At 47.4% G+C, this 20,548-nt stretch overlaps 1 protein-coding gene and 1 pseudogene across 1 annotated transcript; both read right to left on the bottom strand.

Moving 5' to 3' along the window:
• LOC117042763 (zinc finger protein 135-like) lies at positions 1-8,144 on the bottom strand. The gene is made up of 2 exons (XM_033142403.1): positions 8,133-8,144; positions 1-1,306 (listed from the first exon to the last, which is right to left on the bottom strand). Exon 2 carries the CDS (start codon positions 1,290-1,292, stop codon positions 174-176), a length of 1,119 nt encoding a protein of 372 aa, XP_032998294.1. The 5' UTR covers positions 1,293-1,306; positions 8,133-8,144; the 3' UTR covers positions 1-173.
• Positions 8,145-17,899: 9,755 nt separating this feature from the next.
• Positions 17,900-18,828, bottom strand: LOC117042514 (annotated as a pseudogene).
• Positions 18,829-20,548: the final 1,720 nt, after the last annotated feature.

Here is a 20,548-nt window from a genome sequence, read left to right as displayed (position 1 = left end):
GCGCGAAACGGAAGACAGCAGTTAGGACGTTTGCAGCGAAAGGAGCAGACGTGATTTACGACTCTGTAATTAGCAAGGATGAAATAAATGCTTTTGAAGCCATAAAACCGAGCCGGCTATTACTTACAGCAACAACAAAGGCAAGGTTGCCATGACACATACGCCAAACATTTCTAAGATTTCCTCCCTGTATGAGTCCTTTGGTGTCTAGTAAGGTGACTACCGCACCTGAAGCTTTTTCCACACTCCGAACATGTATACGGTTTCTCTCCTGTATGAGTTCTTTGATGCAACGTAAGGTTGCTACGGCTCCTGAAGCTCCTTCCACACTCCGAACATGTATACGGTTTCTCTCCTGTATGTGTTCTTTGATGCAACGTGAGAAGGCTACCACGACAGAAGCTCTTGCCACACTCCAAACATTTATAAGGTTTCTCTCCTGTGTGCAATCTTTGATGCAAGGTAAGGGTGCAACTCTGGCTGAAACTCTTTCCACACTCAAAACATGTATATCGTTTCTCCCCTATATGAATTCTTTGATGCAAGTAAAGGGAGTCGCTGCGACTGAAGCTCTTGTCACATTCCCAGCATTTATAAGGTTTGCTGCCTTGATGAGTCTGTTGATGTCTAGTAAGCGCATTGCTGCGAGTGAAGCTCTTTCCACACTCCAAACACGTATGTGGTTTCTCCCCTGTATGAATTCGTTGATGTGAATTAAGGCCCCAACTTTGAGTGAAGCTCATTCCACACTCCGAACATGTATACGGTTTCTCCCCTGTATGAGTTCTTTTATGCAAGGTAAGTTTGCCACTCTGACTGAAGCTCTTTCCACACTCTGAACATGTATACAGTTTCTCCCCTGTATGAGTTATTCGGTGCTTAGTAAGGGTACCAGTGTGACTGAAGCTCTTTCCACACTCTGAACATGTATAAGGTTTCTCTCCTGTATGAGTTCGTAGATGCAAGATAAGGGAACTACTGCCACTGAAGCTCTTCTGACATTCAAAACATTTATAAGGTTTCTCCCCTGTATGAGTTCGTTGGTGTGACTTAAGTTGGCTACCGTGCCAGAAGCTTTTTCCACATTCCAAACATGCATACGGTTTCTTCCATGTATGAGTTCGGTGATGTGACGTAAGGCTCTGGATATGAATGAACCTCTTTCCACACCTGGAACATGTATAGGGTTTCTCCCATGCATGAGTTTGTTCATGTGAGGTAAGGGAGCTACTGTGACTGAAGCTCTTTCCACACTCTGAACATGTATACAGTTTCTCTCCTTCTGCCAGCATTCCTTCAACATCTCCTGATGGAATAAAAAGGGAAACTGATGAAATGTGAAAGGAGCGTCTTCACCCCAATCATTCAGTCAGGACACTGAGATCCAGGTCCCAGGGCCTTCTGGTGGTTCCCTCACTGCACAAAGGGAAGTTACAGGGAACGAGGCAGAGGGCCTTCTTGGTAGTGGTGCCCACCCTGTGGAACGCTATCCCATCAGATGTCAAGGAAATAAACAACTATCGGACTTTCAGAAGACATCTGAAGGCAGCCATGTATAGGGAAGTATTTTTATGTTTTATGTTTTATTATGCTTTTATATTTGTTAGAAGCCAGCTAGAGTGGCTGGGGCAACCCACTCAGATCCGTGGGGTACAAATAATGAAAGTATTAATGCTGGTATTATTATTTATTGAGTTTATATACTGCCCTGTACCTGGAGGTCTCAGTGTGGTTCACAGAAAAGATCACACCATATATAACCAGAATAAAAACAACATCCCAACAACACCCCCCCAAAAAGAGCCACATTTGAAAAAGGCTATAGGATGTCAAACATATCAAGCAAAAACCTGGTTAATAAGGAACACCTTTGCATGGCACCTAAAGGTGTATACCCCTTCATGGATCACTGCCTTATCATGGTGAAGGGGATTGAATAAGAGAAGCTATGACCTATGCCGCGCAGGGCCACCCAAGACGGAAATTTCAGCCGAGAGTTTAGACTAAATGTGATCCACCTGGAGAAGGAACTGGCAACCCACTCCAGTATTTTGCCATGAAAGCTCCATGGACATAAAAAAGGAAAAGCTTTGAGAGGAAAGTGAGAGTTTCCAAGGCATGCTCTGGTTCATGCAGTCACGGACAGTTGGACACGACTAAGACAACTAAACAACAACAAAGGTGTACAAGATAGGCGCCAGGCAAACTTCCCTGGGGAGAGCATTCCACAGATGGGGAGCCAATGCAGAGAAGGCCCTGTTCTCATGTTGCTATCCTCCGGACCACTTGAGGAGGCGGCCCATGAAGGAGGGCCTCAGAAGGGGATCTCAGGGTCCAGGGAAATTCATATGGAAATTATTGTGGTCCTGAGCCATTTAAGGCTTTATAGGTCAAAACCAGCACTTTGAATTGGGCCCAGAAACTAATTGGTAGCCATTGCAATCAGACCAGGATGGGTGTAATATGCTCAAACCGTCTTGCTCCAGTGAGCAACCTGGCCACTGAATTCTGCACTAGCTGAAGTTTCCAAACTGTCTTCAGAGGCAGCCCTACGTATAACGCATATCTATATCTAACCTTGAAGTTCCCATAGACAACGGTAGATAGCCTATCCCTGTCCAGATAGGGGTGTAGCTGAGCCACCAGCCAAAGCTGATGGAAGGCAGTCCAGGCCATCTGAGCCTCCAGCAACAGCAAAGGATCCAGGATTACCCCCAAGCTACAAACTGCTCCTTCAGAGGAAGTGTAACCCCATCAACAGCAGTCCGGACCACTTGAGGAGGCCCATGAAGGAGGGGATCTCAGGGTCTGGGGAAATTCATATGGAAAGAAGCAGTCCTTGAGGTATTGTGGTTCTGAGCCATTTAAGGGTTTATAGGTCAAAACCAGCACTTTGAATTGGGCTCCGAAACTAACTGGTAGCCAGTGCAGTCAGACCAGGATGGGTGTAATATGCTCAAACCACCTTGCTCCAGTGAGCAACCTGGCCACTGAATTCTGCACTAGGAGGAAATAAAAATTGCTTTGTACAACATTTCAGCAACTTATATAAAGAGGGAAAGGAGACTAAAAAGAAATTCTGAATTATTTACAAGATAAGTGGTCGCTAAAAATAGAGGATAGTAAACTAGAACAGCTAAATGCACCCATATCCACAAATGAAATTAAGGAAGCCGTACATAAAGCAAAAAAAGGAAAAGCACCAGGCCCCGATGGTCTCTCGGCAACATATTATTAAAAAATGGAGGAAATACTAATAATACCCTTGAAGTTACTTATGAACAACATCATAGCAGAAGGGGAGATCCCGGATTCTTGGAACCATGTTTACATCATAGTAATACCAAAACCAGATAATGATAAAGAAAATATAAATAATTGCAGGCCTATATCTCTCCTCAATAATGATTACAAAATTTATGCAGGTATCTTGGCAGAGAGATTAAAAACGATATTAACAGAATATATTAACCAAGACGAAACAGGTTTCCTTCCGGATAGGAAAATGCTGGACAATATAAGACTATTTGTAGATATGATAGAGTATTTAGATATGAACCCAGGGAAAGTAGCAGCAATTGTCTTGATTGATGCTGAAAAAGCATTCAATAACGTTTCCTGGAAATTTCTCGGGCAAATATTGGATACATCGAATTTGGGAACACCTATAATAAAAGCAATTAAAGCAATATATAATAAACAGATAGCGAATCTGATTATAAATAAGGAAATGTCTGATTATTTTCCTATCCGAAAGGGAACAAGACAGGGATGTCCTCTATCCCCTCTTTTGTTTATTTTGACCCTTGAAGTGTTGAATGAGGTCATAAGAAAGGAGGAAGAAATAAAAGGCATAAAATTAGGAAGGAATTCATATAAAATCAGGGCCTTTGCCGATGATATGATAGTTACGGTAGAGGACGCAATGGAAAGTATAGAAAATCTGCTGTTAAGGATGGAAGAGTATGGAAAGGTGGCGGGGTTTAAGTTAAATAAAGGAAAAACCAAGATTTTGGTCAAAAATATGGATGAATAAAAGAAAAAAAGCCTTCAAGAAAAAACTGGACTTCAAATTGTAAAAAAGGCAAATTATTTAGGAATCCAAATTACTAATAAAACCTGGAGAAGAATTAAACAACAACTGGAAACCTGGCGGAAATTAAAGCTATCAATGTGGGGAAGGATATCGACGATAAAAATGATGGAATTACCAAAGCTACTGGTTTTTATATCAAATGCTCCCAATAATTAGTAAATATCAGGTCTTTGAAAAATGGAGGAAAGACATCTCTCAATTTATTTGGCAAGGAAAAAGACCGAGAATAAGGTATAAGCCAGTGGTGGCGAACCTATGGCACGCGTGCCAGAGCTGGCACGCAGAGCCCTCACTGCTGGCACGCGCACCATCGGCCCAGGTCTTGACATGGCCGCCGTGGTGCAGCCATCCCTCCGGCGCCCCCGACGTGCCGTCTCTCCGCTGCCTCCCTCCCGCGCTTGCCGCCTCTCAGGAGGGGGGTGGGCGAGCAGGGGATGAGGGGCGTGGCACTGGAGCGGCGCGGGGCTCTGCGCGCCCTTCCAGTGCTTCCGGGATGGGAGGCGAGGGCGGGCAGCTCGCGCTCCCGCCGCCGCCTCGGGTGAAGGGGCGGAGTCGACGGTGGCAGCCAGAGGTCGTCGCCTTATGCAAGGGCTGAGTGAGTGAGGGGGAAGACGACGAAGGAGGTGCGCGCGCAACAGCCTCTCCACGCCTTCGCCGGCGGCGCTTTCCTGGGACGGCTGGGAGAAGTCGCTGCCGCTGCCTCAAGTCCGCTGAGGGAACGAGGACCCTCCGCTTCTTCAGGGGCAGCAGCAGGTGCGGGGCCCGAAGCCCCTTCAAAAGGAGAGCCGCTGCTGCGTCTTCATCTCCTTCGAGCGGCGTCCGCCCGCGCCCTCCCTCCGCTCCCGGCTCCTTTACGAGGCTTCCCGGGCGCCTCGGGTGACTGGCTCCTCCCCGCTCCCTTGGCGAGGCGGAGGCGTGCGTTTGTTTGTCCGCCTGTTTGGTCTCCCGAAAAAAGGCTTTCCAATCCGTTTTTTTTTTGCCCCGGCCGCTGTGCTCATGTTTCCCTCTTGGGCGACGGGAGTGGCGGCCGGTCTCATCTCCTTGCACTTCCTCCAGAAGCTTCCCAAAAAAAGCTCAACAAGTTTGGGCACTTTGTAATAAATAAGCGGGTTTTGGTTTACAGTTTGGGCACGCGGTCTCTAAAAGGTTCGCCACCACTGGTATAAGCTATTAACAGACGCTAAAGAAAGGGGGGGGGCTTTGGATTACCGGATTTGAAACTATATTATTACACAGCATGTCTAGGATGGATCAAAAATTGGGTATTGTTAAATAATACAGAGATCTTGCATATGGAGGGGTGGAACAATAGATTCGATTGGCACTCCTATCTGGCATACGATAAAGTGAGAGTGAATAAGGACTTCTTAAATCATATAATCAGAAAACCAGTATATAAAGTCTGGGCAAATCTTCGATGGTTATTAGAACCAAAAACACCCTGGTGAGTATCGCCTGCGGAAGTATTAGGGGTGTGTGTGTGTGTGTGTGTGTGTGTGTATAGATATATATATATATATGGGAAAGAATTGGATAACATACCAACAATTATTAATTAAAGATCGGGGTGGGATAAGACTAAAGTCATATGAGGAGATCAAATAACATTGTAGCAGCTGGCTACAATATTACCAAATATTAAATTTGTTCAAGGAAGACAAAAAGATTGGCTTTGAACAGGGAACCTCCAAGCTGCAAAGTGATCTATTGCAACCAAATAAAAAAAAAATATCGAGATTATATAAATTATTACTTGAGTGGGAATTGAAGGACAAGGTTATAAAGGAAACAACAATTAAGTGGTCACAGGATTTGGGAAAGACAGTTTACTTAGAGAGATTGGAAAAGCTATGGGGCCAAGATATAAATTTTACAGCATGCTACGTGTTAAGAGAAAACATTATGAAGATGGGATACCGTTGGTACCTTATACCAGTGAAATTGGCAAAGATCAATAAAAAATACTCAAATTTATGTTGGATTAAAATCCATGAAGAATTGAAGAAAATATTCACAAGTACAATACACAAGAAACCAGAAGCATTTTTGCTGGGCTTAGTAACGCATGATATCCCTGGAGATATATATATATATAAATTATTTACGGAACGGCAGCGGCACGGATATTGGCAGCAAGAAATTGGAAAACAGGATCTATACCAGAACTGGCGGATTGGAGATTATGATAATGGCAAAATTAACAACAATAATAAGAGGGGGCTCTATCCAAAGATTCAAGAAAGAATGGGGATGTGCGGAAGTATATTTGGAAAAATATGGACTGGAAAATTAATGAATTGCTGATATAGTTTTTACTCACAAGGATATAAGATAATGTAAGGACTCTCAGTGGTTGCTCCTGAGGAAACAGGCTGACTCCGAACTTCTACAAACTAAGTTATTTATTGTGCAGATATTTACAGTGGAGTAACAGTAAAGACGTCCAGCTCATCCCTCTGCAGAGTCCGGGAATGTCTGCTTCCGGTTTTTAGTCCAACGTAAGAGGCGCGGGATCCTGAACCCCCGCCTCCCCCTTCCACGTCATTCCTCCCTGCGAAAACGGGGCACGGGAAAAGGTCCCGGTCCCCCACTTCCTGCTTGGTGCTGAGGCTCTCTGACGTTGCCACAGCCCCTGCCCCGACTTCCTGCTTCCATCTCCCCCTCCCCACTAGAGGATCGGTCGCTTCCTCCGCTTCAGGAAGACGACGAACTGCGTCAGCCTTCCCTTCTGGTTTTCTGCCAGCTCCAGGCGCCTGCTGCTGCCTCAGAGGGGCCTCCCCGATCTCCATCGGTTCCGGCTGTGGCATTCTGGACGAGGAGCCAAAACTTCCTGGAATGCGGTTACCAGTGAAATGCTCCCCCCTCTGCGATCCCTTCTCACGGGCCCTCTCCTCCAGCCTCACTCCCACGGCCAGACAAATGCGCGCCAGTTCATTCATGCCCTTGGCTTTGGGACAACGTGCCAACTCATCCTTTGACCTTATTGTAGCCAAGTTATGCATGCCATCCATACCTGTTCTTACAACTCTCCAAATCAAGTATACCTGTTTTCTCAAACAAGATCCAATCCTTAAGGCAACATAGGCACGAGGCTTCGAAATATGTTCTTAAATCGGGGAGTGCGAAACCTCCCATTTCTTTTTTGTCCATCAGTAATTTGTATTTTATGCGGGGTTTCTTACCCTGCCATATGAACCTTTTCAGATCTCTCTGGCAATCGTCAAAGCATTCTAGAAAGCAATTTTAACAATAAAATGCTTTGCAAACAAGTCACAGTGAGCTACCATTGGTTCTACCACCTCCTTTGGGCCAGCCTGTAAAAGGCCCAGTACAACTCGGAAAAGCTCTGCAAGACATAATGAGGATGCAATGGAGGCAGCTGCCTTCTCTGCCACTAGGTAGACTCAATAGTGAGCCCTTACCAGCATCTGGTTGCATAATTCGGATCCTTCATCCACTTGGAGATAAAGAATCTCTATAGACCACAGCAACTCCCCCTCCCCCACCCTTGAGTCTGGCCTGATGCTGCACTGAGTGGGCACAGCTGGGTGAGACCAACTCCACCCTGTTCACCCACCCAGGTTTCAGTGATACATGCCAGAACAGCCTCCTCATCCATAATCAGATCATGGATGAGGGAGATTTTATTCTGGGGTGACTTGGTGTTCAACATCAGGGCTGCCTGATATGACAACCACAATTCCCCAGGATGGGGGGGGGGGGGCTGTGCCATGTGTCTCTTACCCTGCCTGCCCCTCCTCCCACACCATCCCTCCACCTACCCAGAACCACTGAAACCGGGCCTCCCCCTGCTCCTTCCCTCCCAGGCACATTCCACAAAATGCCCTTATAACAGTTAAAAACAGTTTAAACACTAAAAAACTAAAAACCCAATTCAAAAGCATATAAAAAACAGGCTCTCAGCAGGAGGTATCTTTTACCTCTCACAGCCCAGAGCTCTGGCCCTTTTCTTCCCAGAGTGCTTTCCCACGGCCAACATCCCTCCATGTCCCCCTCTCCATCCCCTGGAACTCACCAGATCTCTCTGAGGGTCCTGGGAGAGAACAGCCAGAGGTTGTGGGGAGGGATGCAGGAGGCAGCCTGACTAGGTCAACCGTCCATCTTCCTCCTTCCATCCTCGCTAGGTTTGCAGGATCAGCCTCTTCCATCCTTCCTGAGAAGCTCAGAAGCTGCAGGTTCCTGGGAGGGAGGAAGAAGCAAAGGGAGCCTCAGAGACCCTGCAGGCATTTTCCTGCTCAAGACCATTTGCTGGTGAATGAGATCCAAGCCAAGGTGTGGAGCTCCCACTTGCAGTTTCCTTGGTAAAAGAGGAGCACCTTCCTCCTGGATCCCACCATGCAAGGAAAGTGGAGTCATGCCTGAAAGAGGCTCTTCTTCCCACCACCATTAAAAACACCCTGTTCCTTTTTTGCCAGCCTGGAGCTGTGACACGGCTGCCTCCTCGTCCTGCAACCCCACTTTAGGGGAAGGGGCTGTAGTTGGAGGGCAGAACATCTCCTTAGCAGGCAGAAAGCCCCAGATTCCGCCCCCAGGCAGGGCTGAGACTCAGCTCCTGAAAACCCCTCGCTCAGGGGGAGCAGGGCTATTTGCAGGCAGCTCACTGGGCTTGGAGCCCCCAGCTCTGCTGCAGCAGTTCATTTTACAGCTAATGGTTCTCCTCTTCCCATCCTTAAAATCTTCCCTCCTTCATCTCTCCCAACACCTTGGTTCCTTCCTAGGGCTGGTCTGCTATACAGAGAGACTGCGCCCTCCTTGGGTGCCTTCCTCCTGAACCCCAAAGGCATTGAAGAAGAAAAGAGTCCATGCCTCGTAGTGTTGAAATGAGTTTACAGCTGATCCTGCCATCACTACCCAGCATTGACCCCTCTTTCTCCAAAACATCAACACCTCCCTCCTCCTCTTGCCAGAGCCCTCCTGCCTCCTTTCCTTTGTGGTGTTTCCTGCCCCACCCTAAAACTCCCCCCCCCGCCGTGCCTTCTTGCATTGCTCTCCTCCTGGGGCGCCCCTGCACCCCTTAAAGCCTTTTGCACTCATTGCAGCTCTTTGGGGGCTGAATTGGGGGTGTAGCCCCACGCATTTTCCCTCCCACCTCGGCCCCTTTGCAAAACTGCTCCCTTCTCTCCTGCAAAGCAGCTGCTCTGACAAGGGAGCCCCCTCCCCCCCCAAAAAAACCTACCCCTTTTCCTACCTTGCAAAAGGCAGAGTCTTCCGAGCTGCAAAATTTCCTCCTCTCAGCTTTACAAATGCAGGAGGATGTAACAAACTGAGGAGGAAGTGACACTTTCCGCCTCCCCCCCCCCAGGGATCTGTCATAATATAATCGCTGCCTTTAACCCTTGAAGGGCCAGTGTCTCTCCCACCCCCACCCGAATTGTATGGTGCCGGGGACATTGCAGATTCTGCCTATGGGACCGCAGAAAGCGACCCCTCATAGCGAGCTATGGCTGGTTCTACCACCTCCTTTGGGCCAGCCTGTAAATGGTCCCTTACAACCCGGAGAAACTCTGCCAGACGACATAATGCGGATGCAATGGAGGCAGAAGACTATGCTTTCTTTGCTGCCTTCACTGCCACTAGGTAGGTTGGATAATGAGCCCTTTCCAGTGTTTGGTTGCATAATTTGGACCTTTCATCCACTTGCGTCCAGTCTCCCAGCTTGGAGTATACCAGGGAGCCAGTCGGGCTCCACAAAGTGGGAGAGGGCGCTCAGGAATATTAGTATTATTATTAGTAGCATTACTAGTGGTATTATCATTATTAGCCTGTCTGTATAAGGCCTCAGCCACACTTGGACTTTGAATGTGGACTTGGAAGTTGCTTGTTTCTCCTTTTTGTTTAAAGCCTCTTCTGCCCAGAACTGCTCTTGCAGAAACTGCTGTTTAATTGAAACACAAATAATTTAAAATGTGTGTGTTGGGGGGGGGATGTTATTGGGTTGTTTCTGTTTGTGTTCTATTATGTAGGCTACTTTGAGTTTTTATATTGTAATTTTCTCCTGTGAACCGCCCTGAGGCCTGTGGGTATAGGGAGGTATATAAATTTAATAAATTATAGTAAAATCAGGCCGGATAAAAATTATTACAAGTTCCAGAGGGAGCCCCTGCAGAAGGTTTTCCAATACTTAAGGGTTTGCCTTGACCCCAAACCCTATGGGGAGACCAAGGAAGGTCACCCACCTGCCCAGGTTGGCCTACTGGGAGGAGAGGAGAAAGATCTGCCCTTCCATTGGGAAAAGATGTCCTACCCCCATAGAAAGGGGGAAAGAACTATAATTGCATCATTTTAGTGGAATTATATACAGAATGCATTAATTATGGGAAATGTAAATATAATAATAATAATAATAATAATAATAATAATAATAATAATAATATATTTATACCTGCTCATCTGGCTGAGTTTCCCCAGCAACTCTGGGCAGTATATGATTTGATTATCAAAGACCTCCCTAAACAGGGCTGCCTTCAGATGTCTTTTAAAAATGGAATAGCTCTGCTTATTCCCTTGACATCTGGTGGGAGCGTGTTTCACAGGGAGGGCACGACTACTAAGAAAGCCCTCTTCCTGGTTCCCTGTAACCTGACTTCTCGCAATGAGGGAATCGCCAGAAGGCCCTCGGTGCTGGAGCTCAGTGTCCGGGCTGAATGACGGGGGTGGAGACGCTCCTTCAGGTATTCAGGACCGAGGCCGTTTAGGCATTGCAGTAGTCCAACCGGAAGATAACCAGAGGATGCACCACTTTGGTGAGACAGTCCATGGGCAGGTAGGGTGTCAGCCTGCGTACCAGATGGAGCTGGTAGACAGCTGCCCTGGACACAGAATTGACCTGCGCCTCCATGGACAGCTGTGAGTCCAAAATGACTCCCAGGCTGCGCACCTGGTCCTTCAGGGGCACAGTTACCCCATTCAGGACCAGGGAGTCCTCCACACCTGCCCGCCCCCTGTCCCCCCAAAACAGTGCCTCTGTCTTGTCAGGATTCAACCTCAATCTGTTAGCCGCCATCCATCCTCCAATTGCCTCCAGGGACTCACACAGGACATTCACCTCCTTCACTGGTTCTGATTTAGAGAGAGGTAGAGCTGGGTATCATCTGCATAGTGATGAACAACCAGCACAAGCCACCTGATGAATTGTAGGGTTTCTTGAAATCCCTCCCCATACTTCCTCCAGCTGTACCCACACTCCCGCCCCCCCCGTTATAATACATAATAATATGACCCACCTCCAGCGCCTCCACGAGAAAGTACAGCCGCCGCCATGACCAGCATCTCCCTTGGGAAGCGGGACAGGAAGCGGAAGCTCCTATTCTCCCGACAGCCTTTTTCCCTCCGCTCTAGGAATCTAGCTCTGTCGCTGCTGCTCTTAACCGTTTCGGAGCCGAGCGGCAGGAACCTCTGGGCAGCTCTGAGGAGAGGCGATCGCCAGGCCTCTGGAAAGCCCCGATGGATCAGTTGTACGGGCGCCCCAAAAAGTTTTCTAAACTATCTTTTATTTTAAAAAAAAATTATTTCCAATTTTCAACATAACATTTTTCCTTTTGGTACATGCATATCCAATCCAAATTTGCAATAAGTGGCTTTCCATCTGCTCCCCCCCCCCGGCTTCCATTTGCTCCCCCTTTATTCTCCTTGCATATAATTATATTTCTCCAATTAATTTCTACTTCTTTTCCCCCTCCTACTTCTTAGTTCATAAATCTTACATCAAACCTGCCGATGTTTTGTCGTTTTTACAGTGTTGTTTAAAATAGTCTATAAAGTTTTCCCATTCTTGATTGAGTTTTTTCTCATCTTGGTGCCTGATCTTCACTGTAAGTTTAGCCATTTCGGCATAGTCAGTCAGGTTAGTTATCCATTCTTCTTTCGTTGGGACCTTTTCTTCTTTCCACATCTGGGCTAGTAGCATTCTGGCCGCTGTAGTTGCATACATAAAGAGTCTCTTTTGCTTCCTTGGCAATTCTTCTCCTATTAAAGGTACAGGTAAAGGGATCCCTGACCATTAGGTCCAGTCATGGATGACTCTGGGGTTGCCGGCGTACAGCTTCCTGGTCATGTGGCTAGCATGACTAACCTGCTTCTGGCGAAGCAGCGCATTGCACTGAAATGCCATTTACCTTTCCGCCAGAGTGGTACCTATTTATCTACTTGCACTTTGATGTGCTTTCGAACTGCTAGGTGGGCAGGAGCAGGGACCGAGCAATGGGAGCTCACCCCATTGCGGGGATTCGAACTGCAGACCTTATGATCAACAAGCCCTAGGCCAGGGGTCTGCAACCTTTAAGACAAAAGAGCCACTTGGACCCATTTCTGAAGAGGAAAAAACAACTGGGAGCCGCAAAACCATTGCGGCCCACAAAAATATAAACACCCAGAAGCTCATAGCACAATTTAGACAGGTAATGATGAGCAGGTAATGAAGGCAAAATTGCAAATATCACGAAACGCACACCCCCCCCCCCAGCCAAACAACAAGCACTGTATTAAAGGAACCGTCCGAACGCCTGACGCTGCAGGGGCAAATCTAGAAGGGGAAATCCAACCCCCCCAGAATACTTCCGCCCCATGAACAGCACAATGCAACCCTAAAAGTTTAGCAAACTTATGCAAAAGCAAACAGCATGAACACTGCCCCAATCACTATTGGCCAGCAGAGGGGCTGGGCAAGGCAGCTGAGAGGGGCTGAAGCAGGGGGGCAGATCACGTCCCCCCTGCAGGCGCGGGAAAACATTCCTTCAGAATGGATAAAACCTTCTTTCAGTCCATGGGACTCCCGCTTCTAGGGGGGGCAGGGGGCTTCTAGGGGGGGCGCTGCCCCCCCGTCGGTACGCCCATGCTCGGGCCCCTTTCGCCACGCTGCTTAAGGGAAATCTCCTGCGCGCCCCCGAAACAGAGCCCAGGACCAGTCGTCCCCTGAGCTTTTTCCCGCACCCATCTCATCCCGTTGGGCCGCCCTTAGCTGAACAGCCGGGCTTCCTTTTCCTTCCCAGACTGCCACATGTCCTGGAGCCGGGCCCTTCCACTTTTTTAAAAGAGGGCTTCCCCCTCGCCCGCCGCCCCTGGCCCAGCCCGCAGCTGCCTCCTTACCTCGTCGAGTCGTCACGCCTCGTCGAATCGCAGCAGCCAGCAGCTCCACCAGCAGCAGCCAAACACAAGCGCCGGGACAGGCACCAAGGAGGGAAGCTGCTGCAGTCTGCTGCTGCGCCTGCGCTGGACACGAAACGAGGCACGCATGAGCAGCACAGCCGCCAGCAAGGTAGAGAAGTGGGTGGGCGCAGGCGGGCCAGCAGTGCGGGCGCAGTGCCCCCTACATTTCGGCGCTAAACGCACCGGCCCTGCCCGGAGCCGCGGCAAAGTTGCAAAAGAGCCGCATGCGGCTCCGGAGCCGCGGGTTGCAGACCCCCGCCCTAGGCTCTGTGGTTTGACCCACAGCGCCACCTGCGTCCCATTACACCCAGTAAAAAAAGCCTCTGGTTGTTGTTGTTTTACAAAGGTAATGTAATTTTAAATATATTTTTTAAGTTCATTGCATATAATTTCCCTGAAGCCCTTTACTTTCTTACACGTCCTCCACATATGAAAAAAAGTGTTCCTTCTTTATCCTTCATTTCCAGCATAAATTAGAGGTATCTTTATACCTTTTAGAAGGCTTTGCTGGAGTCAAATACCCATCGGTACATCATCTTCACTGAATTTTCTTTTAATCAACTACATGCCGTGAATTTTAAAATCTCTTTCCACAGCTTTTCACATGATTCAAGTGGTATATGTCTTTTGCCCAGTGAGAGATTGAATATTCCAGGCTGTGAGGTCTTTCCCTGCTTTGCTAAACGACGCACCAGATCACTTAGAGATATGCTAATACATACTGACTTACAACACACATCTACACAGCAGACCTTGACCACAGCTCCACGAGGTTTTTTTCAAATGCTGACATTGCACTGCATTACAAGTAGAAGAATTTTCTAATAGTAGAAGCTTTAAATTTACCATACAATCTTTGCCATGTGTGCAAATGCAATTCCACGCCCCACCTAACAATAAAATAAATATTGTACAAATGGTTTCTAGAAAAGAAGAACATTTCTAAGTGGTACATGCCATTGGATCCTTGAACGGTGTTTTAAGCTAACATTCCATTGTGTTCAAAACAGTAAGTAGCAACTTTTATACAGTCAAACCTCGGTTGCCGAACATACAGTAATCCATTCCGTATCCCATTTGGTTCCAGAATGCACGACAACCAAGGCGTGGCTTGCCGATTGGCTGCAAGAATCTCCTGCACTCAGCAGACGCTGCATCGGATATTCAGCTTCCAAAAACATTCAGAAACTGGAACACGTACTTCGCGTTTTCAGCATTTGGGAGCCGAATGTTCCAAAAGGGATGTGTTCAGGAGCCGAGGTTTGACTCTATCTGGATACTATTTTTGAAGAAGAGCTGCTGGATTATGTTGATGCCCTTCTAGGGCAGCATCCTGTTCTCACAGTGGCCAACCATAGGGAAACCCTAGGTCGGATCCGAGCAGAAGAGCCCTCTCCTCTCCTGCAACTGCTATTTCAAAGCATTGCTGCCCTTATGACTGTAGGTGAAGAAATAGTTAATAGAATCATAGAGTTGGAAGGGGTTCGTGGGGTCATCTAGTCCAACCCCCTGCAATGCAGGAATCCATGCTGTTTGTGACATCCGTCTGTCTCAGGAGACCATGGAGGAGTGTGCCTTTGGGGGTGAGGTCAAGTTGTTGGGAGGGTTGTGGCTGTAGAGATCGATATGGTGGATGTTTTTTGTTCTAGGACCTTTGATCCCTGTCGCTCAAATATGGAGGAGGGGGGAAGCAACACAGCAGGGGGGGGGGAGTGAACATTCCTGGAGGGTGTGGCACAGTGTATGGAATAATACATAGACAGGAAATAAACAGGAAAATGTGAAGGGGTGCTGAAATTGTGCTTGAATAATATGTAGAGCACAGGTGAAAGCAAAGCAAGTTTCTAGGCCTCTTACTTCGGAATGAAGAGCTGTTTAACTAGGAACCAAGGAAGCTGTCTCACCCAGAAGCAGACCGTTGGCCCATCTAGTTCAGTGCTGTCCGCAGGCAGGGACGATTTCTTAGCCCCGCCTGTTCCAGGACCACCAAGTCTAGGATCTGCGCCTCAGTGTGTCACTCTGGCCCCAACCACGGGCTGCAAACCTCTGGGGTCCCTTGGCCTCCTGGGAGAGGGAATGCCTGAATCTCTGGCGCTGGGTATCTGAGCTGGGGGCATCCCCATCCAGGAGGGTCTTCATAGCTCTTTCCAAGATCTCCCAAGTGGGGCAGTTTGGAGATTTGAACAGCAGCCTCCAATATGGTTGAAGGATTGTCTCCGCAGACTCTCCTTCTGTTCTTTCCAGGTTCTGCTTTAAGGCAAAGGCTGGCCACGGGAGTGTGGACCTCAAGGGGGCTGAGCCAGAGGTGGGGGAACATCTGGTCCTGCTCTAAGCTGCTCTGGGTTGGAGCAGGATCCGGCCCCAACCTCCCTGCCAGCTTCCTTCCATACATCCAACTTCTGCAGCCTCTCTTCTGCAAAAGGACGTGCACAAGGCAGGAGGGACGCTTGCCCTGGAGGACCAAGATGCTCCTTTCCTGCCTCTCTAGAAATTCTACACTTCATCTTTAACCGTTGAAGACCAGGCAGCTGGGGTGGAAAGCAATCTCTCCTTCTGGGAACTCTGATCTCTACTTTCACAATGTTGGAACTTCTTAGGCAGTGGTGAAAGGCAGTGTGGTGTAGTGGTTAGAGTGCTGGGACTATGGCTTTGGGAGACCAGGGATCAGCCAATCAATGACTCCAAGCCTAGCCTACCTCACAGGGTTGTTGTAAGGAATTAAAGGAGAGGAAGAACCATGTATTAATATGCTACCTCCAGTTCCTTGGAGGAAAAGGCAGGGTATCGAATCTAAGAATTTTAAAGCTTGAATGGTCCCAATGGTCATCTAGTCCAACCCCATACACACACACACACACACACACACACACACACACACTTGTGGGAGTTGTTTTCATTTTTATTATGTATTTGTTGTTTTATATCTTGATTTTATTCTGAGACCCCCAGGTATAGGATGGTTTATAAATTACAACAACAACACAACAACAAGAAAGACATTGGGACGATTTTATGGAACCAAGAAGGTGAGGGAGGGGTTGAAGATTTCATTTCAACTTTCCTGCATTATTTATGTTCCCACCTTGTGAATGGGCTAGGCAAGGGGGGATGTGTTCTATGGGCAGCTTTCATAGAATCCTTGAGTTGGAAGGGACCCCGAGGGTCCTCTAGTCTGAACACAATCATTGGCTTACTCTCTGTAGGAGTGTTTGATATGATTAAAGATCTTCCCACACTCCAACCCTTTCTAAGATGTTCCCCTTATACGAGTTCTTACTGTTTAGGAAGGGAACCCATCATTAAAGTTATTTCCATAAGCCAAACATTTCTAAGATTTCTCCTCTATAAGTTATTTGGTGTCTACTGTGACTGAAAACTCTTTCCACACTCCAACATGTATATGGTTTCTGCCCTGTATGAGTTCTTAGATGTAACATAGGGAGTTTCTGCAACTGAAGCTCTTTCCACACTCCCAAGAGTGTAAGAAGAAGAAGAGGTTGGATCTGATATCCCGCTTTATCACTACCCGAAGGAGTCTCAAGGCGGCTAACATTCTTTCTTTCCCTTCCTACCCCACAACAAACACTCTGTGAGGTGAGTGGGCTGAGAGACGTCAAAGAAGTGTGACTAGACCAAAGTCACCCAGCAGCTGAATGTGGAGGAGCGGAGACATGAACCTGGTTCACCAGATTACAAGTCTACGGTTCTTACCACCACACCACACTGGCTCCCTGGACGAGTTCTTTACTGTTTAGGAAGGGTCCCCATCACTGAAGTTCTTTCCATACGTCACGGAGACAACCTGGATCGGGAAAGGAGCGTGGGAGGAGGAACAGGGAGTGAAAGCTGGAAAGCAGACAGGCAGGTGGAGGAGGCTGGTATAGAGAACAGGCTCCATTAATATCAACAGATACGTCCGATAGTGACAGCCCTTTCTTGCAGACATCACCAGAAGAAGGGGGAATACTGACGTCAGTAATAAACAGGGGGAGGGGAGCAAAAGAGGGAAAAAGAAATTTACACGTCATTTCCGAGCCACCCGGAAATTCCTATGCTGGAAAGGGCGCGAAACGGAAGACAGCAGTTAGGACGTTTGCAGCCGAAAGGAGCAGACGTGATTTACGACTCTGTAATTAGCAAGGATGAAATAAATGCTTTTGAAGCCATAAAACCGAACCGGCTATTACTTACAGCACAACAAAGGCAAGGTTGCCATGACATATACGCCAAACAGTTCTAAGATTTCCTCCCTGTATGAGTTCTTTGGTGTCTAGTAAGGTGACTACCGCACCTGAAGCTTTTTCCACACTCCTGAACATGTATACGGTTTCTCTCCTGTATGAGTTCTTTGATGCAACGTAAGGTTGCTACGGCCCCTGAAGCTCCTTCCACACTCCGAACATGTATACGGTTTCTCTCCTGTATGTGTTCTTTGATGCAACGTGAGAAGGCTACCACGACAGAAGCTCTTGCCACACTCCAAACATTTATAAGGTTCTCTCCTGTGTGCAATCTTTGATGCAAGGTAAGGGTGCAACTCTGGCTGAAACTCTTTCCACACTCCAAACATGTATATCGTTTCTCCCCTATATTATTCTTTGATGCAAGTAAAGGGAGTCGCTGCGACTGAAGCTCTTGTCACATTTCCCAGCATTTATAAGGTTTGCTGCCTTGATGAGTCTGTTGATGTCTAGTAAGCGCATTGCTGCGAGTGAAGCTCTTTCCACACTCCAAACACGTATGTGGTTTCTCCCCTGTATGAATTCGTTGATGTGACTTAAGGCCCCCACTTTGAGTGAAGCTCATTCCACACTCCGAACATGTATACGGTTTCTCCCCTGTATGAGTTCTTTTATGCAAGGTAAGTTTGCCACTCTGACTGAAGCTCTTTCCACACTCTGAACATGTATACAGTTTCTCCCCTGTAGGAGTTCTTCGGTGCTTAGTAAGGGTACCACTGTGACTGAAGCCCCCTTCCACACTCTGAACACTTATAAGGTTTCTCTCCTGTATGAGTTCGTAGATGCAAGATAAGGGAACTACTGCCACTGAAGCTCTTTTGACATTCAAAACATTTATAAGGTTTCTCCCCTGTATGAGTTCTTTGATGCAAGGTAAGGGTCCAACTTTGACTGAAGCTCTTTCCACACTCCAAACACATATGCGGTTTCTCCCCTGTATGAGTTCGTTGATGTGACTTGAGGTGGCTACAGTGCCAGAAGCTCTTTCCACATTCCAAACATGTATACGGTTTCTTCCATGTATGAGTTCGGTGATGTGACGTAAGGCTCTGGATATGAATGAACCTCTTTCCACACTTGGAACATTTATACGGTTTCTCCCATGCCATGAGTTCGTTGATGCGAGGTAAGGGAGCTACTGTGATTGAAGCTCTTTCCACACTCGGAACATGTATACGGTTTTCTCTCCGTGTGTACTCTTTGATGTATAGTAAGAGTTGAGCGATGACCAAATCTCTTTCCACACACTGTACGTTCATGCTTTTTCTGCTCTCTGCGAATTTGATTTTCACCACCCTGAGACGTACCAGAATCACCTTCCGCTTCTGCTTTCGTCTCCCCTCTCGTCTGCTGCCTCCATCTTGAACCCTCAGCTTCCTTTGCTCCTCCTCCTCTTTGGATCCTTTTGGTGACACTTCTGATTGTTCCCCTTCTGCCAGCATCCCTTCAACATCTCCTGATGGAATAATAAGGAACTGATGAAATGCGAAAGGAGCGTCTTCACCCAAATCATTCAGTCTGGACACTGGAGATCCAGGTCCCAGGGCCTTCTGGTGGTTCCCTCACTGCACAAGGGAAGTTACAGGGAACGAGGCAGAGGGCCTTCTTGGTAGTGGTGCCCACCCTGTGGAACGCTATCCCATCAGATGTCAAGGAAATAAACAACTATCGGACTTTTAGAAGACATCTGAAGGCAGCCATGTATAGGGAAGTTTTTAAAGTTTTATGTTTTATTATGCTTTATATTTGTTAGAAGGCAGCTAGAGTGGCTGGGGTAACCCACTCAGATCCGAGGGGTACAAATAATGAATTATTAATATTAGTATTATTATTTATTGTGTTTATATACTGCCCTGTACCTGGAGGTCTCAGCATGGTTCTCAGAAAAGATCACACCATATATAATCAGAATAAAACAACATCCCAACAACACCCCCACAAAAAGAGCCACATTTGAAAAAGGCTATAGGATGTCAAACATATCAAGCAAAAACCTGGTTAAAAAAGGAACACCTTTGCATGGCACCTAAAGGTGTATACTGCTACATGGATCACTGCCTTGTCGTGACAAAAAAGTAAGGGCTTGAATAACTAGAGAAGCTATGACCTATGCCGTGCAGGGCCACGCAAGATGGACATTTCAGCCAAGAGTTTAGACTAATGTGATCCACCTGGAGAAGGAACTGGCAACCCACTCCAGTATTTGCCATGAAAGCTCCGTGGACATAAAAAAGGAAAAGCTTGAGAGAAAGTGAGAGTTTCCAAGGCATGCTCTGGTTCATGCAGTCACGGACAGTTGGACACAACTAAGACAACTAAACAGCAAAAAGGTGTACAAGATAGGCGCCAGGCGAACTTCCCTGGGGAGAGCATTCCACAGATGGGGAGCCAATGCAGAGAAGGCCCTGTTCTCATGTTGCTACCCTCCGGATCACTTGAGGAGGAGGCCCACGAAGGAGGGCCTCAGAAGGGATCTCAGGGTCTGGGGAAATTCATATAGAAAGTATTGTGGTCCTGAGCCATTTAAGGCTTCATTACGTCAAAACCAGCACTTTGAATTGGGCCCAGAAACTAATTGGTAGCCATTGCAGTCAGACCAGGATGGGTGTAATATGCTCAAACCGCCTTGCTCAAAGTGAGCAACCTGGCCACTGAATTCTGCACTAGCTGAAGTTTCCAAACTGTCTTCAGAGGCAGCCCTACGTATAACGCATATCTATATCTAACCTTGAAGTTCCCATAGACAACGGTAGATAGCCTATCCCTGTCCAGATAGGGGTGTAGCTGAGCCACCAGCCAAAGCTGATGGAAGGCAGTCCAGGCCTTCTGAGCCTCCAGCAACAGCAAAGGATCCAGGATTACCCCCAAGCTACAAAGTGCTCCTTCAGAGGAAGTGCAACTCCATCAAGAGCAGGCAACCTTCCAGCCATCTGCTCTAGGGAACCACCCACTAACTGAGCCTCACTCTTATCTGGATTGAGCTTCAATTTGTTGGCTCTCATCCAGTTCATTACTAAGGCAAGACACTGATCCAGCACTTCCACTG

The sequence above is a fragment of the Lacerta agilis genome, chromosome 2 (genome assembly GCF_009819535.1).
Source record: "Lacerta agilis isolate rLacAgi1 chromosome 2, rLacAgi1.pri, whole genome shotgun sequence".
NCBI classification, from domain to species: Eukaryota; Metazoa; Chordata; class Lepidosauria; order Squamata; family Lacertidae; genus Lacerta; species Lacerta agilis.
Note: the sequence above shows the minus strand (reverse complement) of the source record. Positions and strands in the feature narration are given on the sequence as shown.